General features: G+C 38.5%; 2 protein-coding genes across 13 annotated transcripts in view; one reads left to right on the forward strand and one right to left on the reverse strand.

Annotated features, from left to right (window-relative positions):
* Nucleotides 1–1,807: 1,807 nt before the first annotated feature.
* LOC139155894 (inhibitor of growth protein 2-like) lies at nt 1,808–21,170 on the forward strand. 3 transcript variants are annotated; one of them, XM_070731256.1, is made up of 3 exons: nt 1,808–2,189; nt 6,546–7,212; nt 15,278–21,170. In XM_070731256.1, exons 1-3 carry the CDS (start codon nt 1,940–1,942, stop codon nt 15,411–15,413), a joined length of 1,053 nt encoding a protein of 350 aa, XP_070587357.1. In that variant the 5' UTR covers nt 1,808–1,939; the 3' UTR covers nt 15,414–21,170. The 3 variants fall into 3 exon arrangements, with proteins under 3 accessions (XP_070587357.1, XP_070587358.1, XP_070587359.1); XM_070731258.1 differs by lacking the exon at nt 1,808–2,189 and adding an exon at nt 2,633–2,672; XM_070731257.1 differs by lacking the exon at nt 15,278–21,170 and having other exon boundaries at nt 6,546–9,355.
* LOC139155893 (RWD domain-containing protein 4-like) overlaps nt 10,335–21,579 on the reverse strand; it is an 86,551-nt gene continuing 75,306 nt past the window's right edge. For 8 of the 10 annotated variants that reach the window (XM_070731253.1, XM_070731249.1, XM_070731246.1 and 5 more), the window contains 5 exons: nt 17,425–17,579; nt 15,801–16,007; nt 15,051–15,145; nt 12,437–12,558; nt 10,335–11,164 (listed from right to left, as the gene is read on the reverse strand). In XM_070731253.1, coding sequence (XP_070587354.1) covers nt 10,926–11,164; nt 12,437–12,558; nt 15,051–15,145; nt 15,801–16,007; nt 17,425–17,579 — 818 coding nt within the window. In that variant the 3' untranslated portion in view covers nt 10,335–10,925. Of the gene's footprint in view, nt 11,165–12,436; nt 12,559–15,050; nt 15,146–15,800; nt 16,008–17,424; nt 17,580–17,934; nt 18,096–21,579 lie in introns of all 10 variants that reach the window. The other 2 variants (XR_011557128.1, XM_070731248.1) reach the window with 2 other exon arrangements.

Consider the following 21,579-nt stretch of genomic DNA (forward strand, 5'->3'; position numbering starts at 1 on the left):
TGGCGACTTCTGCATTGCAACCACGTAGATTTGTGTAGAATCATTGTAGAACCGTTACGGTTGCAATTTTCTACGATTAGTCGACGCAAGAGTTTTGTCCTTGTTTTGGGAGCTTTTGACAAGGTGTTGCATGTTTACATGATGAACAATATTTCACTAAAATCTTGTAACTTTACAATTCCTTGTCAGCGCGTTTGGGAAATGTTTCTCCGAATGACGGAGTATTAAAACATAAATCTGTAAGAGCAGGTTGACCTGTCTCATCTCCCAAACGCGCTGACAAGGGATATAAAGTTACAAGAATTTAGCGCAAATAATGTCTCTGTCACGCTTTCCTCCAGAGTCCCAAGGAGTTTTTGGCAGGCTTCTGAATATTGCTCTAGAAAGTTTACTGTGTAACATGGAATTCCTGCTTTTTCCCTCCCGGCTACCTTCTCCAGTCAGGCCAGAGAAAACCATTGTTAAATGTAACAATGCAGGGAGGGACCTCGCGACCAAACTGCTTACTTTACTCTTCCTGGGAAGCTAATTATAGAGAAAAAAACCCCACAGAAAACCCGGCAATACGCTAGTTTTCTCTTTCCGAGCCCTAAAAGCAGTGTCGCTCGATCTTTTTTTTTGGGGGGGGGGATTTTTCGAATTACTGTAATGACTTCGCGCCACCTAAAACTAAAGCCGGGATCTGTGAGGGGCGCAGGACGAGAGGGCCTAACTCTTTGCCCTCAGAGGAGGAGTTTGAGGTTCTTTCTGAAGTGGATGACGCGACTTTATGCTCGTTTGTCCACTCTCGTTCGTTTCAGACGTTCACCGCAGATCCCAGAGTGACGCTGGGACTCGATGCAGCTGGCGTGTCGTGAAAACCCGGCCTGGAAGTTAACATTTGCTTTTCTTGAATTCGGTCACCCGCCACTCTTCCCCCGCCTCTTCCTGTTTCCATGCCAGGTTATTAAAAAAAAAAGGGAGGGGTGAAAAGATCAGCACGTGCTCGACAATATGCTTCGTTCTTACGGTTTTATCACGCCTCATCTCCCCCGAGTGGAGGAAACAGGAGGAAAGAGTGGGAGCGGTCTAGGGCGGAGAGATAGCATGTTTCCTTTTGCGACCCGGCGCAATCTAATTCTGACACGGTCTCTTTATTTTGTTTATTTTTATTATTTTATACATACACAAATAACAATGACAAACAAACAAAGGGGGAAAACATAAAACATAAATTTGGGGAATTTACATTCCCTGCTCATTCAGAATTTCAATTGGAGAATTTTGCATTTTTACCTTATCTTTTGCATTTTTACATATTTGCATATTTATATTTGAATTTTATTTATTAATTTATTGGATTATTTTTCTATGTAATTTCTTTTATTGGCTCTTTAGTTGGCTCTTCTCTGACTCGTGTACTTCAACTCCCAGAATTCCTGAGCCAATCATGCTAGCTCAGGAACTCTGGGAGTTGAAGTCCACATGTCATAGAAGAACCAACTTTGCCTACCCCTGCTTTAGCCAATTATAAAATTTTCTCCATATCTTATACTATTCTAAGCCTTCTTTCCCTTCCCTGACACGTTCTCTTTAAATGAAATCCCGCCTTTCCCTCCCGCCCCCGTTTGTCTTCTGACGTCCCGCTCTGCTGGGCCAATGGCATAGGCCGTAAGGAGAAGGCGGGAGAATGTGAACCGGCCGAGCCTTATAAGGACAGGGCCTTGCGCATGCGTACTCTGCGGATCGAAGGGGGTGCGAGGAAGGAAAAAAGAGGCGGGGAGTTCCAAGTGAGGCAGGAGAGCATTTCTCTCAGCCCGCCCCCCTCCCCTTCGGCCGATTAAAGACGCAGCCACCTGAGAGTCTCCCTCGCCGCCCCCCCTTTCCTCCTTCCCTTGCCCTGGAGCGACCCGAGCGGGCTGAACGAAGAGGGAAGGGGGTGTCAGGTCCGGCGGTAACGATGTTGGGGTCGCCGGGGCAACAGCCCGGGGGGGCGGGGTCTGGGCCGATGGCCGGGGGAGCTGCCGGGTCTGTTGCCCCTGCCGCCGCCGGCGGGGCCATGGGCATCGCCAGCTTCCCGTGCGGAGGAGGGGCGTCGGAGAAGCTATTGACGCGCTACGTGCAGGACTACCTGGAGTGCATCGAGTCGTTGCCGATGGACATGCAGAGGTTGGCCTCGCTGCTGCGCGAGATGGACACGCGATGCCGCGGTGAGCAAAGAGGGGCGCGAGAGCAGCGGGGGTGGGGGCGCGGAGCGGGGGTTGCGTCGATGACGGGAGCTGGCAACTGATTATGGAGTCTCTCTCTCTCTCTCCCTCCTCCCCTCAGCTCAGTCCTCCTGAAGAGGAGGGGCGATCCCCGACTTCGGGCCGGGGGCAGAGAAAATGGCCACCCTTCTTTTGCCCTCACGCCCCATCCTATGAGAGGGCAAGGCGGGCGGGCGCTTGGGAGAGAAGCCGTCCCGAAGAGGTGCCGTTTTTAGGCCCCGAGAGAGCGCGAGGTTGGGTGGCGGGCCGGGGTCTGTCGCTCCCTCTCCGGCGTCTGGGCGCTGACAGCCGCCTTGCTTTGCCGCGCTCGCCCCTGTCACGGTCCTCCGCGAAATGAGGCGGCGACGAAGGTAGGCATGTCGCCTTGTTTGAGAGGAGGAGGATGCTCCGGATGTGACAAATGCGTGATAAATATGCCTCGTTTCGGTAAGGTTTTCCCTCCGTGGGCTGTTGTGTTTCGGAACTGGGGAAAAAGCTAAACGCTGTTTCGGCAGTCGTACGAGAGTAAGAGAGGCGACTCCCCCCCCCCTTTTTTTTTTTGGCTAATCGTTTGTGTGCCAATCTTGAGAGACGTTTCTCAAATCACTTGCTGCTATGTGGTTTTCTGTTGTTTTTTTAACTTGCCTCAGAGTAGTACAAGTCTATCCAGTCCTTCAGACCAGGGGTCTCCAACCTTGGTGGCTTTAAGACTTGCGGACTTCAACTCCCAGAATCCCTCAGCCAGCTTTGCTGGCTGAAGGATTCTGGGAATTGAAGTCCACAAGTCTTAAAGCCACCAAGGTTGGAGACCCCTGCTTTAAGACCGCCCTAGAATGCATGAAAAATAATGTTACTTAAATAATGTTTAAAGGGGAAGGATTCAAATATAATGCCCGATTGTATAAATAGACCCAAGTACACATTTTTTAATATACTGTAATATATATGCTCTTCATTAGTCCATCATTAGTGACAGAAAAGCTAGTACATTTTTTTTTCTATTGGGAAAGGGGACTCCTCCACATTTAAACTTATTGATTATGGGACAGTTCGCCCTGATAACCGGAAGTGCGGGTCAATATAGTGCAGTGATGGCAAATCTTTTTTTCCTCAGGTGCCCAAAATGTGTGTGATTGTGCTACCGCGCATGTGCGAAAGCCTACATCCATAATTCAATGTCTGGAGACGGCAAAAATGGCCTCCCCTGCCGCCTCTGGAGGTCTGAAATAGCTCATTTCCCAACCTCTGGTGAGCCTGATAGGCCCGTTTTTTGCTCTCCCCAGGCTCCAGAGGCTTCTTTGGAGCCTGGAGAGGGCAAAAATGCCCCCCCATCCCCCCCCAAGACTCTCTGGAGTCCAAAAATGCCCTCCCAGAACCTCCGGGCAAGCCGAAAATCAGCTGGCCAGCATGCACATGCACATTGGAGCTGAGCTAGGTAACGGCCGTGCCATAGGTTCGCCACCACTGGTCTAGTGAAAGGAAGGTATTGACCTTTTTTTTTTGAAGAGAAAATTTATTTGGGAGAAAAGCACACAACAGGTCAATTTATGGAAGAGTCTTACTGTGTTCAGCAGCATTAAAGAATAGAAAGAATTATTTATTGGCCAAGTGTGATCGGACACAAAAGGAATTAGTCTTAGGTGCATATGTTCTCTGTGTAAATAAAACAAAATATACATTTGTCAAGAATCATGAGGTACAATGCTTAATGTTTGTCATAGGGGTCAAATAAGCAATCAGGAAACAATCAATATTAATAAAAATCTTAAGGGTACAATCAACAAGTTACAGTCATACAGTCATAAGTAGGAAGAGATGGGTGATAGCAATGATGAGAAAAAACTAGTAGAGAGGGGATCCCTTCAGCATGAGAAGGAAGAGGCAGCAGGTAGCGGCAGCAGCAGCAGCCAGTGTATGGGATGTAGCCTCACGCCGGGTCTATTGGAGGTGCGTGCTCCTCCTCACCGCCTCAGAGTCCCTCTTTTTCTAAAAAAACCCTTAAACTTTTGGATTTTTTTGTTTCCCCTCCCCTCACCTTATTCCTTCGGCAGCGACTCTCCTTCCCCTCTTCTTCCTCCTCCTCTTCCCACCCAAATTCTGAGCTTTTATTTTTTTCCTAATGGGTTTGCATGCATTATTTGCTTTTACATTGATTCCTATGGGAAAAATTGCTTCTACTTAAGAATGTTTCTACTTAAGAACCTGGTCACGGAACGAATTAAGTTCTTAAGTAGAGGTACCACTGTACATAGTTTGACAGTGTTGAGAGAATTATTTGTTTATTGAATATTGAGGATTGTCATTATAAACTTTTTTGTAGAGTTGGATATAATTTTCCCATGGTTTTGAATTGGCGCTAGCCTACACTCAGCCTGCAGGGTTGCTATTGTGGGAAATTGATGGTGTGGTGTCATGCATCTTCAGTTCCTTAAAAAAAAGTTAGATATAAATAAAATAAATAAATAAATAAATGGCATTTTCGTTTTGCTTAATGTATTAAATAGTATTTTACTTTTTTGACCTTGAATAAGGTAATTTTTGGCATATAACTACCATGTGAAAGCTTTTGTTCCTATTTTCTTTCTAAAAGATGCTGCAATTCACTTTATATTGGAGATAATAGATTAATTGCTCAACTATTATATAGATTAGGTTCTGCTTTGCTAGCAAATACATTCAATAAATATATATAAATACAAAATTGCAGGAAAAATATGGAAAACTACAAAAACAAAAAAAAAGGACAGAAAGTGGTGATATACTTCACCTATTGATTAAATGTAAAATATTTCTAAATCTATTAGGGAAAATAAGATTGACTAACATAAAAAAAGTCATAAAATCTCTGCCACAAAAAATTTAATTCATCATTTTTATTAGTTGGTAAAATTGCCTTTTCAAAAATTAGTAAGTCACATATATCTTAAATCTTTTTTTGTTGTTAGTTGCGAAGTCGTTTCCAAAAATAACTACAATTGCGCTAAGTAATTCTTTTAGGAATACTGTAGTTCAAACCCATGAAAATCATTATTTCTCAAAAAATAGTCTAATTCGAAAATTTCAGGACATACTTTAATAGCTTTAACTTTTAAAAAATCCCAGTAATTCACAGGATCTAATTTTATGAATGATTTTTTTTTAATATTGCCAGCAGAGAAATCTTATTTAATATGTTCTTTAGGGCAGGGGTCCCCAACCACCGGGCCACGGACCAGTACCGGGCCGCGGGGCATGTTGCACCGGTCCGTGGAGTCAGCAGCTACCGGCCCTCATCCCGCCACCCCCTCCCTCCAGCGCTTCGCCTCCCGCCGGGCAAGAGGCCTCGGGAGGCAGGTTCTGCCGGCCACAGGACGATGGACAGGACAGAGGGGCGGGAAGGACCGAGAGGCTCAAGCCTCTTTTGGCTTCTGCGGCAGGGCGCTTTTGCGTTTTTGGCTGGGGGGAGGCAGGAGGGCCAGCCTGACCCCCTCTCTCCAGCGCTTAGCTCCCGCTGGGCAAGAGGGCTTGGGAGGCAGGTTCTGCCGGCAACAGGGCAATGGTGGGAAAGAGGGGCAGGGAGGACCAGCACCCCCATGCTTAATCCCGCCCCCAACCACACCCCTTTCCGCCCCCACCGGGCCATAGAAAAATTGTCTTGCTGAAACTGGTCCCTGGTGGAAAAAACGTTGGGGACCACTGCTTTAGGGTGTCCAGTAAATTAAAATAGGATCTTTTAATGAATACATTAATTGACATTAATTTTAAATGAAATGGTTTTAAGATCTGCAGCCATTGATATTCCAGCATGGAATGTTTATATTCTTTAATTTTGGTTTTGGTGCTATATGTTAAAAATGCACTGTCATGACTTTTTTAAAATCCTGAAGGCTTATTATTTTGTAAAATTATGGTCTTAAACGTGCAGTCTATGGACAGCATGTGGCCCCTTGAGTAATTTTCTGCAATGCAAAGCAGTAGCTAGAAACATTAAGCCTCATGAAGCATAATCTCGCATCTGAAGAGGGGTGTCCCAAAAGAACGTGACATGACTCCTTGCCCATATTCAGTTCAGTTAACAAGTGAAATGAGCAAAGTAGACTGAGTTAGTAATAAAGGAGCATACGGGTTCATTGGCTCAAAAGCAATTTAAAGTGCCTCACCACTCCATAGAGAGACATCAGCTGCCAGAAGTAGAATAGCAGTTTGCTGATCTTGTCAGGCACTGTGGAGCTACCCCTGGCTTATTACTACAATTTGCATTTTATACATAATATTCATAAAATAGAAAACAATGATTTAGGGACTTTGAACTTATGATACTCTTGTGATGCTTTTCAACAGAAGCTTTGAAAGAAATTGATGAGGTGTATGAAAAATACAAAGAAGAAGATGATCCTGCCCAGAAAAAGCGTTTGCAGCAGTATCTTCAGCGGGCTTTGATCAACAGTCAAGAACTTGGAGACGAAAAAATCCAAATAGTTACTCAGATGCTTGAATTAGTGGAGAACAGAGCCCGGCAGATAGAATCCCACTCTCAGTGCTTTCAAGATCTGTCAGATACTGAAAAACCTATTGAAAAGTCAAAACAGGATCCATGTCAACCAGAAAGATCTTCACGAAGACCCCGTCGACAACGTACTAGTGAAAGCCGGGATATATGCCATATAGCCAATGGAATTGATGAGTATGATGATCAGCCACCTAAAGAAAAAAGATCCAAATCTGCTAAAAAGAAAAAACGCTCTAAAGCTAAACAAGAAAGGGAAGCTTCACCAGTAGAATTTGCAGTGGACCCTAATGAGCCAACTTACTGCCTCTGTGACCAAGTGTCTTATGGAGAAATGATAGGCTGTGACAATGATCTGTGTCCCATTGAGTGGTTTCATTTTTCATGTGTCGGACTCACTTATAAACCAAAGGGAAAATGGTATTGCCCAAAGTGCAGAGGAGACAATGAGAAGACTATGGATAAATGTACAGACAAATCAAAAAAGGATAGAAGATCAAGGTAGTAAATGCTCAAGTGCACAGGCAGCTGTGTAGTTTCTATAAAACTATTTAATAAGCAAATTAGTATTTTAGAATAATGCATAAAACTATGCAATAATTTTTAAGATGTACAAATACTATTCAAATTTTCACAAATGTTAATACTTCTTTCTGCTTTTGAATATTCTGCACTAAATTACCAAAATGTTCAAACAGGGTCACATGGGAGTAGCACAGAAGGAATTTAGGAATTCCAGATTCCTCGCTCTTTTTAATTGTGGAATTATGGTGATGTGTGAAGAGGAAAGACTTAGAAGATAATCATGTTAAAACTGATTTGTTACAATTGTTGTGGTTGTAAATTTAGTTGAGAATAGCACATTTTGCTGAGAACATGTTAGTTCTATGATGCTTTTAGTCTTCAGAATTCTAAAGATAATATTTGAACCTATTGCCAAACTTTAAATTTTAAGCCTTTAAAAATATAAAGCCAATTTTTCTTCGTGTCTTCCATGTGATCTTTCTATATGTCATTAACTTATTTTATATTAATTTTGTGGTGAGTTTATAAATCTGTTTAAAGAATGTATATTAAACTAATACTGAAAGAGTTGCAATCAGCATTAATTGCTGTCCTAAACTGAACTATTTATTCTTTTCACTATGCTCTTCAGTTTTGTGGCATCTTGTCCATAATTCCTTCAATGTTAAAAAAAAAGTATGCAATCATGTTTCAAAATTTAGATATACAAAGAATACATAAATACTATAAGATCAGTTTGTGAAGTAAGTCTGACTGATCTTATTTTATTTTGCTTTACAGGCTCTAAGGGCTGAGCAAAGAGAATTCATAGAAAAATTGTTATTCTCTAGAAGAGTATTCCTATAGGCATAGTGAAAACAAACATCTGAAATATAGCAACTCTTAATGAAATATTTTACATTAAGAACTATGGCATGTATTTGACACAATCAATAACAAAGTATCTCCAAACTAACTATTTCTTTAATGGAACACTTATGAAATTAGTGATGTACAGCTGTAGCCATCTGACTGTCTAACTTAATGCCATAGATTTTCCCAGATACTTATTTTATTTTTCTCTAGAAGATTATAGAGTACTTCGTTTTATTTATTAGACATTACAAACTCCACATAAAGTAAAAAGATAAGCAGGCCAACAAAAAGTTCCAGTATTGAATTATTGTTCCTATGGTGTGATATAACATTTGCCACTTCTTACATTTTGAATGAAGTTTGAAAAGAAAAACTTGGATACTTCAAATAATTTAAATTTAAATATTCAAAAATGGTTATTTTAAAAGCATAGCAGCACAGCTGCATCATGTGGACCATAGATATTCAGCCATTTAACTAGAAATTGTTGTACTATATAAGGATTGGGTTATTTCATATGACTGTCATATACATGCTGAATCTAAAATTGTGTCTCATGAATTAATTGTATCACTAAATTGACAAGGTATGTCATGGATAAATGGCATTACCTTCTTCTATAAACATCATGTCTTATACCTTGTTAGGGGGACACTAATTGCACATTCATAATATAGCTATAATATGTTTAATTTGAATATTTGCCCTCCCCCCCAACATAGTTCTGTAATGGGCAGATAAAAGGAAATTCTAAATTAATAAATGCTTCTGTAGTTGCTACTTCTTGCTTTTCTGGATGATCCAAGGAAAGAAATCACACATTAATTTTATGATTGTGTGTAAAATTTGGAAGAATTTTGACTTTAATTGACTAATATGTGCACTACAACATACTTACCATAAAACAGAGTATTTACATAGTCCTATCTGTTTGTGGACACAATACTTCTGTACCCAGAGAATGATGTGCATTAATTTCTGATAAGAGCAGCCACAATACTTGTGTCTCTACTTTTGAGAAAAACTGATTCTTAGTCAATTACAATTAGTAAAAATTATAAAGCGTCCTATTTTGAAAACTGTATTATTGTTATGTTTTGATTTTTTTAAATGTGGCTTGATATAATATGACAATCTCCTTGGTTCAAAATTTACAAGCATAGGCACATGGAAATTAGAAATGTGCCACCAGAATGTATCAGCAACTTAGATTAATATTTTGCATGCTATGATTTATGAATAAAAAATACTGGTTGTAAAATTGTATCTGAATTTCCCCCCAGTTTTTCCTATCATGCATTCATAAGCTGGAATCCAAAGAACCTCTGTATACAGAAGGTATATTTCTAATTTGTATAAACAGATTGTTAGGATTTTTCCATAAGTTCTCTTTGGCATCTAAAATATAATTAAGCATACTGTAGGATGTGTCTAGCTTGGAATGGGATTGAAAAGTAAAATTCTAGATAGGATAGGATATGTGGTAATATGGATTATATTATGGTATTATATTCTGTGTAAGATGACATATTGAACAACAATATATTGTTAAAACGCTAGTGAAACTAGCATTTTGTATGAATATTGAAGTTTTTGTTATACCCTTGTTATTACGTTAGATGTACACTCATTTCAAGGTTTATAAATCTTATTGACAGCCTGCAACGGTCTTATACATCAGAATGAAAACAGTTCTGATGTGAAGTGTTATTTCCTTCTAATCCTCCAAATTTAACCATGGTTATAAAACATTAAAGGTAAGAACAGTCAGAAATTGCAGTTTACATAGCATATATTCTGTTGCATCACACAATACTTAAAACATATCTGCATGTTTCAATATAACCAAAAGAATATTAATGAGCAATATTTAACATGTCTAAAAAGGGAAGTTGCCTTACAAATGGGCTAATAGTAATACTGTAGTATAATCAAATAGTATAATCAAAAATAACTGGCACCTTTTCCTCTTGCAGAGAGAATACATGTCTTATGTTTCCTTATAAAGCCAGTGATTCTTTAGACCCTCTCTGCTTGCTGCTGGCCAAACCTATTGATACCCTTGTTTTTAGAAATTACAAGAATCTGTTAAATCATACATCAACGTGTCCATTGCTTGAACTCTCTTGGTGAATGGCATTTACTTTAGTCAGTTTCAATTTACTTCATGGGATTCTTGGGAAAAAGTAAGGAGTAGCAATACTTTTGGATGCATCTGTGATTTCTAAGGATTTCATGAATCATTTCATTGAATTGAATTGAATTGATTTTTTATTGACCAAGTGTGATTGGACACACAATTGTTTTGGTACATATGCGCTCAATGTACATAAAAGAAAAGATACATTAGTTAAGAATCATAAGGTACAACACTTAATGATAATGAGTTCAGTAATTCTTATGTTTATGATTTATTAAAGTAATCCTTGCATTTCTTTCAGTGTAGAGCTTCTTCTATCATGGGAATTTTCCTTTAGTTTGTTGACTCATTTTTTACAGGGGAATGGAGACTGAAAGGTTCTCATTTTGCATAATTTTTTACAATACTGTATGGGGCTAAAAGAAAGGCAAAGCTGGTGCAGCAAAGTTTCGTTTTCTTCAGTTATTTTTCTACATTATCAGCTGTATCTTTCTCCTCCATAATTATAATTATAATTATTGGGGAGAAGGGATAATTAATTTACAGGAGAATTAGTATTGTCTTTTTATGTTATGTGCAAATCGCTAATTGTCTTTTTAAAAATATGTGCAATTGCTTTTAAAACAAAAATGATTTTTAAACTATGTCAATTTTGATTTGTTTATGCTCAATTTTATTTTGTTCAAATTCTCTTTTAAATATTTTCCTGTTCTTCTTCACTGCTTGATGAGTCCTCTCCAAACAAATCTTGTCCTGTTGAATTTTCAACAGCGTTTATGCTCATCATTTTCAAAGTAATAAGAGTAGAGCTGTTGCTCAAGCCTAAAAGAACTGTCTTTTTGTCACAGGCAACTTTCATGCAAGAGATTTTGCTATCAAATGTAAAGATGGATATAACTGTGCCACTTTCCAAATCCCAGAAGCTGACCTCACCTAAAGTGGGAGAGAGAAATGCATGGTTACTACTTTTAGTTTGGCTTGGAAATTTCCTTCATATTAGTAACAACTCTCTTGTGTTGGTTAATCCATAGCAGGAAGATTTTTAAAAATGGTATAATTTATTGATGGTAAATAGAATAGAATATAAAATTCTGAAATTAATAAAGGAATAAGACAGTTTTGGTTATTTTTTGGTACTGCTATAGTTACGTCTGCCACTTTTATTCTTCAGAAGTATCCTGGTTAGTAAGTTCAGATTTGTAACTATAATTTATACATAGGCACATAAACGTATCAAAAAGTATTTTTAAATCTGTTTTTATATTCCATTCACTAACAGTTTTACTGAAGTTTGTGTTTCTTTATTATGCAAATATAATGTTATGCAAACTTCTTGTGATATCTGTTTGGCTTGGATTAAACTTTGCAAAACAATAGCATTGTATAGCCATCATAAAGCCAAAATTAATGGATATTAAATTGCATAATGTCTGAATTGCATCTGAATACTGAGGTGATGTATACAAGGGGAAGAGGCTAATTCAGAACACATGGGAAGGCTTATGTCACACAATTTGCAATTACCTTTCCTAGGCTTACACAGCTTTAATTTTTTTTTTCAGGAAAAATCCATTGAATTAAAGAGTTGCTGACACATGTAGCACCATGTAATCATCTTTTGTTTCTTTAAACACTGTAGACATAGTGCTAAACAGTATTTTATTTCGAATTTATTAATAAAGTACAGTTGGGCTGTATTTAAACAGCAAGCTGAACCATAAAAGCCTATTCTATTAAGACAAAATTTTAGGGGAAAACACATCCATGATTGAGGATAGGGGCATACAACTTGCAGTCTATGAGTTGCATGCATCTTTATTTGTGATGCCAGAATTTTCAGCATTAAATGAATAAAATGCCATTATGTCATTAATTTCACTCTTTGAAACCCACCAAGGTCCCCCAAAATCAGCCTAATTTTTCCTGTTTGTATAATATATAATGCATTAATTATATATTCCAGGTATAAGTATACCAGAAAATAATAGTATGCATTCTAACTACTTGTAAAATGCTACTGTATATGGCAAACAGAAATTTATTCTGTAAATTATGTGGATGTTTAGGATCAGAATAACAATAGCATATTAAGTTTGGTGTTTTCACTGGAATCAATTATAAATAACAGCTTATAATATTAAAAATCAAAAGAACAAAGGTCTTCGAACCCAGTTTTTTAATCTATAAAAGAAATTATGAACAAACCTGCAAGTAGAATTGCTTTTGTTCCATCTAATATATGCAATTTGCTATTCACAGTCAGATCAAGGCCTTCATAACCTTGCATTAATTTGTGTTTATGCTTAAATGGATCCCAAATTTTAATCCTATAAAGCACAAGAAAAATGTGTTAGTTTGGACATTATTTAGAATTGATAATACAGATAAAATTAACAAACTTAGCATTTAGTTCAACTTTACCTACTATATTGTAAACAGGAAATCAGAAAATAGCATATTGTAATCCAAGAAACAACTTGTTTGATAATTATTTTGTATATAGCATCATATTTTGTTAGATATTGACCCATCCTTTCATCCTCCCAAGGCTGGTAAAAAGAGGATCCAGATTATTGGGTGCCATATGCTGAACACTTAGAGTGCAGTAAAGCACTATGAAGCAGTATATAAATTTAAGTGCTTTTGCTATAATTAACTTTAGCAAAACTTCAAATCACTCCACTATTTGAATTTATTTATACTGGGCTATTTAAATAACTTATGGTTTTAGTAAAAGCAGTACAGTGATCCCTCGATTTTCACGATCTCGATCTTCGCGAAACGCTATATTGCGATTTTTCCACCCGATGACGTCACTCCCTTCCTTTCTCATCTTTCTTTCTCTCTCTCTTTCTCTATCTTGCTTCTTCCTCTCTCACACTCTCTTCCTCCCTCTCTCATCTCTTTCTTTCCTTCTCTCTCTTTCTCTATCTCTCCCCCTCTTGCTGGCGGGCGGCGGGCGGGCCAGCGGGGGCATCAGCGAGGAGCCGGGGTTTCCCCTTTGCGTGGGCGGCTGGGAAACCCCGATCTTCGTCTGCTCGCTGCTGCTGCGCCGAGCAGATCAGCTGCTGGGCGGCCGAAGGAACCTTCCCTGGGTCTTCCCCCTCTTGCTGGCGGGCGGGCGAGCGGCAGGCATCAGCGAGGAGCCGGGGTTTACCCTTTGCGTGGGCGGCCGGGAAGACCCAGGGAAGGTTCCTTCGGCCGCCCAGCAGCTGATCTGCTCGGTAGCGCAGCAGCAGCGAGGAGCCAAATCGGGGTTTCCCCTTTGCGTGGGCAGCGGGGAACGCAAACTCCACCATCTACGCATGCGCGGCCATAGAAAAAAAGGGCACGCATGCGCAGATGGTGCTTTTACTTCCGCAACCCTACATCGCGAAAAATAGATTATTGCGAGGGGTCTTGGAACGGAACCCTCGCGATAATAGAGGGATCACTGTACATCTTAATTATATAATTGTATCCATTTTGCACATTTACATTAAAAATAATGCCTGTTATATTCTTTTTGGTGGTATACTAAGTTTAATAATTAATAGCTTTTAACATTCCTGGAAGTTTGGAAAAAAAGTCTGTTATATATTAGTTTTTTTACATTTGCGGGGAGGGAAGTTGCATTTATTTATTCATTCATTCATCCATTCATTCAATTTTCATGCCTTAGACTCAGGGCGGCTTACAGCATGTTAGCAATAGCACTTTTTAACAGAGCCAGCATAATGCTTCCACAATCCAGGTCCTCATTTTACCCACCTCGGAAGGATGGAAGGCTGAGTCAACCTTGAGCAGGTGATGAGACTGGAACCGCTGACCTACAGATCTACAGTCAGCTTCAGTGGCCTGCAGTACAACACTCTACCTGCTGCACCACCCCGGCTCCATTTGGGATATATAACCTCTCAAAGCTACCTCGAGTTATATCTGATTATTATAAATAAATGCCTGTGTACCTAAATGCAAGAATATCTCACTAAATATTATTAACTCCTTTCTACAAAGCTTAAAGCTGTGGTATTTGCAGACTAGCCAGGAATATTCAAAATGAATTCAAGAAATCTTTGCTATTTTCTGTATGTAATAAAATCCAACTTTCTCTTGAATTGTTATAAAATATTGTATAATATTAATATTCCACATAAATGCCTCCAGATACAGATAGTCCTTGACCTACAACTATTCATTTAGTGATTGTTCAACCTTACTAGAAAAAGGGACTTGTGACATTTCACACTTAAAATTTTTGCAGGATCTCTGTGGTGTCCTGAGTCGGTTGAGAAGGACGGCATAGAAGTCTACTCAATAAATAAATAAATAAATAGTACAAGTCTGATGCTTGGCAACTGGTTCATATTTATGACAGTTGCAGCCTCTTGAGAGCATGTGATCCTCTTTTATGAACTCCTGACAAGTAAATTTGATGGGAAAGTCAGATTGATTTAACAGTTGTGTTGCTAATAACTATTGCAGGGAAGATTGTAAAATAGGACAAAACTCACTTAACTGCCTCACTTGGCAACAGAAATGTTGGGCTGAATTGTCCTAAGCTGAAGATTGCCTATATATGTGTGCAAGTAGTTCTTGACTTAGAACAGATCATTTAGTGACCATTTGAAGTTGCAGTGGTACTGCCAATAGTGACTTGTGGCAAGGAAAGTTATAAAATGGGGCAAAACTCACGTAACAAATATAAATTTTGTGGCTACAAATTGAGCAATATCTATTCTTATGTTGCTTCTGTATCTTTGTGGAATGCAATCAAGCAATTTATTGGGCACACTACAATTCTTTCTAGTAATAACTATGAATTTTAGTATTTACTTACAGGTTATCCACCATCACTCCAAAAATGATCCTACTGCCATCTGCAGTAATGGCTGTACAGCAGACATTAGGCTCATTTTTTAATCTTTTTCTAACCTATATTTTTATAATGGAGAAAAATGGATTGAGTAAATTGGTTATGGGTAACTTTACTTACAAACTATAGATATATAGGTTAGCAAGTGTATAATTGCAGGTAATGTTTCCTGTTCATCCTTATTCTTCCAGAACTTGGCTGTATTGTGGAAAGGCAAGGAATGAAGGATTAAAGGCTGAAGTAAAATGCCCAAATGTCAAGAGCCACACTTCAAAACTGGGCAGGGCCAGGACCCTCTTGGGAAGGTTTGAGATTTTTAAGGAATAAAATATTTCTGTCATCTGCGACATTAAGACTATGCTACCTATTTTACCATTTCCATGTGCCCCAGAATGCAAAATAAAGTCTTGAAATATTTAGCTCCTGTTCTTGAACATATAAAAAGGTGTTTTTGCAACTCTTTGCTAAAATGGTGTATTATAATAGATCTGGGTAATTTGGATTATAGAAGGAATAGTTTGATGATAGAATAACCCAATTCAAACATTCCAAAATTAGGAATTATTTTAAACCAACTAATGGAAATGTGAAGGGGGGGTGATAAAGCATGTTAGTTCACAAACTATTTGCAGAGTTAGATTGTTTATCGTCTTTTGATTTGGAAACCACGATGCAACAAAAATTTGTTGTTGCCCAGTATTGCAGAAATTATACCTTTCCTGTGATTAAATTCCATAGTGTTACATAGCTGATTTTTTCCTCCTCGTTGTAATTGGAAAGCACTAGATAATGCCCAGTATATGTTAAAGTAGCATTATATAAAAAAAGCATTGATTCTTTGCTCTCAAGTGTGTGGCGATAGGACATGGTTTCCAAGCTGAACACTGACAGATGATGTGCATAGTAGGAACACACAGCTATCTGTGAAAAAAAAGGCAATTATGTTAAAAACAAACATTTAGCATCTGGCAAAAATAAATTAAGCAACATGGTTCCACTGCAAAGACAAGAAGTAGGGAGCAATTATTTTTCACAGTGTAATAGGATTGCTTTGTTTATGAAATAAATTATAGAAGCACTAAACGTTGACAATATATAGTACTGTGCAAAAGTATTAGGCAGTTGTGCAAAAATGCTGTAAATTAAGAATTCTTATTTTTTCTTAATAGAGGTGTTAATAATTTTTTAAAATCAGTTAACAAAATGGAAAGTAAATGAACAGAAGAGAACTCCAAATCAAATCAATATTTAGTGTGGTCATCCTTTACAAAACAGCATAAATTGTTAAACAATTGCCTTGTTCGCGGAATTGGGACTGGAATTTTCATCACTAAGCGATGCAGTCATAAAGCATGATGTCATGTGACCATTGCTTAGCAACAGTAATCCCAGCAATCCTCATTGCCATCAAATGTGAATCTCACATGACCATGATGTATGAAGAAGCAAGAATCCACAAGCACTTGTTTATGCCCTTGAAACAATCATAGGCAAACAGGCCAGTGATCACAAGCTACAGGCAGGGAAGTTGGGGCTATCCAGTACAAGTGGGCAGGAGCCATGGATGGGTACTAGGAATAACAGGTAGGCGCATTCTATTGTCTCTGGGCAAGTGGCCGAATGCTCTGGAGTATGGCATGTTGCATGGGTGCTCCTCACAGTCTTAGGGGACTTGCAACCTCCTGCTGACTATCCCATTAACTTTGCTTATTGAAAGCCAACAGAGAAACTTACAAATGGCAATCACATGACTGCAGGATGCTGCAACTCTCATAATTTCATGCTGGTTGCCAAGCATCCAAATAATGATCATGTGACCATGACTGGGAATGCTGCAATGACTGCAACTTTGAAGACTGGACATACTTCCCCCGTTTAGCACTGCCGTAACTTCAAATGGTTGTAATCTAAGAACTATCTGTATTCTTAAAACATATTTGGGTCCCACTTTACTTGCATTTAGAAAATGTGCAATGGTTCATTTCTGTTCTGTTAATAATTTAATTTTATACTTTTAATTCTTATTTTTAATGTTAGTTGCCTTGTTTGCTTGTTTAAGCATAAAGGCAAAGTACAAATAAAAAAAAAGAGATATATGATAAATGGTACTTTGGTATGATGTGTAAGACATCATACTGTCATCTGTGCCACACACAGCAGGAAGATACCAGCATTGAAAAGTCTGCATTAGTTAACTTTTGAAAAGTTACAATGTCAAATGAGTTATCTCTTAACATATTTATAGAACAATAGAATACGTGTAGCATACTAAGCATGTTAACGTTTAAATAAGTATGTATAAATATGTATAAATGGTGATTTGGTAAGTACAACTCACCTTCTCATCTCCACTCAGGAGGAACTGATCAATAGTATTGCTCTTTTCTTTAGCTAGTTTTTGTAATATCTCCACCTCCAATTTTAATGCCTTTTCTTTTTTCCTTTTCTTTCCAGTAAGGGTTTCATTTCGTTTTTCCCAGGGATGCCATAATACTGAAAAAGGCATATATTAAAAAAATACTATGGTATTACACATTAAATACAAGTAATTTTTGTGATTTTTTAATAGTGGTGTTAAAAGACTTTAACAACTGTTTTGTCTCAGGAGAGTCAAACATGAAGCAATATTGGGCTTTGGTTGATATTTAGAGACTTCTAGGAAAAAGTAATATTGTAGGTTAGACTGAGGAAATTTTTTTTAAAACCCTTTAAAAGGCAATATCAAGTTAAAAATGGCAATAGCACTTAGACTTACTGTATATGCCATTTCATAATGTTTTTACAACATTTTCTAAGCAGTAAGCAGTCAACATATCTCTCCCACAATCTGGGTCCTCATTTTACTGACCTTGGAAGGATGGGAGCTGAGTCAACCTTGAGCCAGTCAGGATCAAACTCCTGGCAATGGAATGCAGAGTTAGCCTGCAATACTGCATTCTAATCACTGCACCATTACTCTGCCAAAACAATATCCTTCCCCTATAGAAGGAGCCAATACTATCGTTCTCTCTGAAACATAAAGTTGGAGGAAGAAATCCATCAAACCTGAGACAACTGGAGCAGTTGCCAATTGAAAAGTGTATAACTCTTATTTAGAGCTACAGAAAATGCTCGACTGCCGTTATTGTCTCAAACGGGTATATTCTGAAATATTAGAGGAATAAAGAATAATGGGTGCTATTTGTGTCAGTTTCAACTTATTTTATAGCAAATTGGGATTCTTTGGGAAAAGGTGGGGTACCAGTACTTTTGGCCACATGTAATATATTGCTCAAATAAATAATGGGAACACTCAAATAACGCATTTTAGATCTGAATGAATGAAATATTCTCATTGAATACTTTGGTTCTGTACAAAGTTGAATGTGCACAACAGGATGTGAAATTGATTGTCAATCAGTGTTGCTTCCTAAGTGGACAGTTTGATTTCACAGAAGTTGGATTTACTTTTGATTATTGTGTTTTTTAAGTGTACCTTTTTTTTTTTTTGAGCAGTGTAGTTTCAGATTTCTGCAAAGACATGATTGTATCCATTAAATCAAGGCTCCCCATACCCTGGATCAGTGTTTTTCAACCAGTGTGCCGGGGCACACTAGTGTGCCGCGACACAGTCAGGTGTGCCACGAAGGTCAGAGAGAAAGAAAGAAAGAGAGAGAAAGAAAGCAAGAGAGAGAAAGAGACCGAGAGAGAAAGAGAACAAGAGAGAGAGAAAGAAAGCAAGAGAGAAAGAAAGAGAGAGAAAGAAAGCAGGAGAAAGAGAAAGAGAGAGAGCAAGACAGAGAGAGAAAGAGGGAAGGAGAGAGAAAGAGAGCAAAAAAGAGGAAGGAAGGAAGGAAGAGAAAGAAAGAGGGATGGAGAGAGAAAGAGGAAGGAAGGGAGAGAAAGAGGGAGAGAGAAATAGAGCGAAAGGGAGGAAGAGAGAGAGAGAATTTTTTTGTCCAAACTTTTTTTAGACCCACTCCACGCCGCTCAATGTGCCCCAGGGTTTAGTAAATGTAAAAAATGTGCCGCGGCTCAAAAAAGGTTGAAAATCACTGCCCTGGATTATGGACCAGTCTACGGTCAGTTAAGACTGACTTTGCCAGACTGCAGAAATGAACGAAGCCCCATCCGTGGTGTATGTATGGGATTCAGGCAGTGTGCAAAACTTGCTGCCTCATAGTCCATGGAAAAACCATCAGTCTCTTATGCCCAAAATATTGGGGGCTATTGCATTAAAACAAAAAATGAATTCTAGTTGTACTCTTCAGTAAGCTAGTTGTAAAATAGCTTACAAATTACTCTTAATATAGTTTGGATGGATAAATAATTAATTTCTATAGCCTCTCAACTCAATCAACTGACTGAGCAGCTTACAATTCTAAAATTGTAAAACAATTAAAAATTAAAGCAATAAAAATATTCACGAAATAAATACAAACAGCAGCTACGATGATTAATTAATTAATAAGAAAACCAAGTAATGGTATCCTTAACACATTCTGAATCCCAGGCCTGGATTTTAAAGTTTTGCAAAAAATCAACAGGGTTGGGGTTTAATTTTAAGATTAATGTTGCCTTCCATAAATGGATGATTAAGCCAGGATCCATAGTGCTAGTTTCGGCTTTTTTCCATGAAACTGTATCTACTGCTGATATCTATTTGAAAAATTTCCTCAATTTTTGAAATCTGCTACTGAACATGTGTGAGAGTGTCTGTTTACTACTACTAAATACCATTTAGCCTTCCAAATACGATTCTTTGGTGTAACTTTTTTTACAAGCAGGGCAATTACTACAGCAATTTGACATCCTTCTGCCATACTGTTTTTTGAAACGAATGAAAGAGTACTCAGATATAGTAAATGCTCCTTTGCTGCACACCTGCATCTAAATCAGAAGTAGACCTAGCATCTCAATAAATTTATGAGGGCTTGATTTGGATTTGAGTTTGGTTGGTAAAATGCATTACTGCATTTTTCTAGATGTAATATTTATATTTAATTATTTTTCAATTTTATATAGCTACCTGTGTCATGAGTAGTGTCTCTGGATGGTGTACAATAGTCATAAAAATGTATGTTTGAAAAATAATACATATGTAAAAACACATTTAAAAATAGAAAAATCAGCATTAGAGATGATTAAAACTAAAAATTTACACAGCCAAAGCAGAGTTAGTGTATACAGATAATCCTAGACTTACACTTGGTCACTTAGCAATCATTCAGAATTACAATGGACCTCCCAAAATGTACTTACGACCCAAAACTAAATTTCTAATGGTTAATCCACCGATGGTCACATGACTGCATTTCAAACATTCAGCAAATGACCTGCATTTATGGCTATTTGCAGCATCCCAAAGTCATTTGAGCTCCCTTACATCCCTTTCCTAGAGAAAGAAGTCCCCCCCAAAACCATAAATCTGGGGGATTCTATTGCCAGCAGAAATGGAGTTGAGAAACTAGAAGCGTTGTGGCAAGACTGGCTGGAAAGTAGCGGGCTCTGATGAGCTCCATGAAAATTCAGACTGACAAACCACTTTTAGGAGGTCTTCGGACCGGAACCATCTTGCAAGGAGACACGTCTGAGATGACTGAGAAGAACGATATTTGGACAAGGAGTCTCTACTCATAGTCACTCATGCCTTTATCACCTCAAGGTTCAATTACTGCAGTGCTCTCTACATGGGGCTACCTTTGAAAAGTGTTCCGAAACTACAAATTGTGCAAAAGGCAGCCGTGTGAGTGGTCATGGGCCTTCCCAGGTACACCCATGTTTCTCCTACACTCCACGGACTGCATTGGCTGCCGACTGTTTTGCGGACACAATTCAAAGTGTTGGTAATGACCTATAAAGTCCTACATGACATAGGGTCAGATTACTTGCGGGACCGCCTTTTGCCACATGAGTCCCAGCGACCGGTTAGGTCCCACAGAGTCGGCCTTCTCCAGGTCCTGTCAACTAGACAATGTCGCTTGGCAGGGCCTAGGGGAAGAGCCTTCTCTGTGAGGGCCCCGGCACTCTGGAATCAACTCCCCTCAGAGATTTGCACTGCCACCAGTGGAGAGGAGAGAATAACAACAGAACAGAACAGAAAAACAATAGAATAGAACAGAATAAAATAGAATATTAGGCAAATGTGATTGGACACACAAGAAATTTGTCTCTGGAACATAAGCTGTCTGTACATACAAACAAAGTAATATAATTGTAAGGTGCCAGTAGAAAAGATGAGAAGGATAATATTTTACGACCATATTACATGGTTAAATAGACATAATACAATACTGTGGTAATGAGTCTTCGGAGAGGGGCGGCATACAAATAAAATAAAATAAAATAAATAAATGCAGGCCACACTGCAAAGACAAAAATAATCAACCTGACATCATGGGTTCTGTGTAGTTTCTCCAATTTACCAAGGAATGGTTTTATGTTTCAATTGTTAATGATTACTGCATAGAATTAGTTTGACAATTTAGCCTCCAAGTAGAATTAAATATTTGAA

This window comes from Erythrolamprus reginae, unplaced genomic scaffold (genome assembly GCF_031021105.1).
Source record: "Erythrolamprus reginae isolate rEryReg1 unplaced genomic scaffold, rEryReg1.hap1 H_9, whole genome shotgun sequence".
Lineage (NCBI taxonomy): Eukaryota > Metazoa > Chordata > Lepidosauria > Squamata > Dipsadidae > Erythrolamprus > Erythrolamprus reginae.

Excerpts from the sequence above, each read along its gene's own strand:
- LOC139155894 (XM_070731256.1), top strand. The coding sequence starts at position 1,940 with ATGTTGGGGTCGCCGGGGCAACAGCCCGGGGGGGCGGGGTCTGGGCCG. Across the intron at positions 2,190-6,545 it reads GATGGACACGCGATGCCGCG|AAGCTTTGAAAGAAATTGAT; the intron begins GTGAGCAAAGAG and ends GCTTTTCAACAG. Across the intron at positions 7,213-15,277 it reads AAAAAGGATAGAAGATCAAG|AACTTGGCTGTATTGTGGAA; the intron begins GTAGTAAATGCT and ends TTATTCTTCCAG.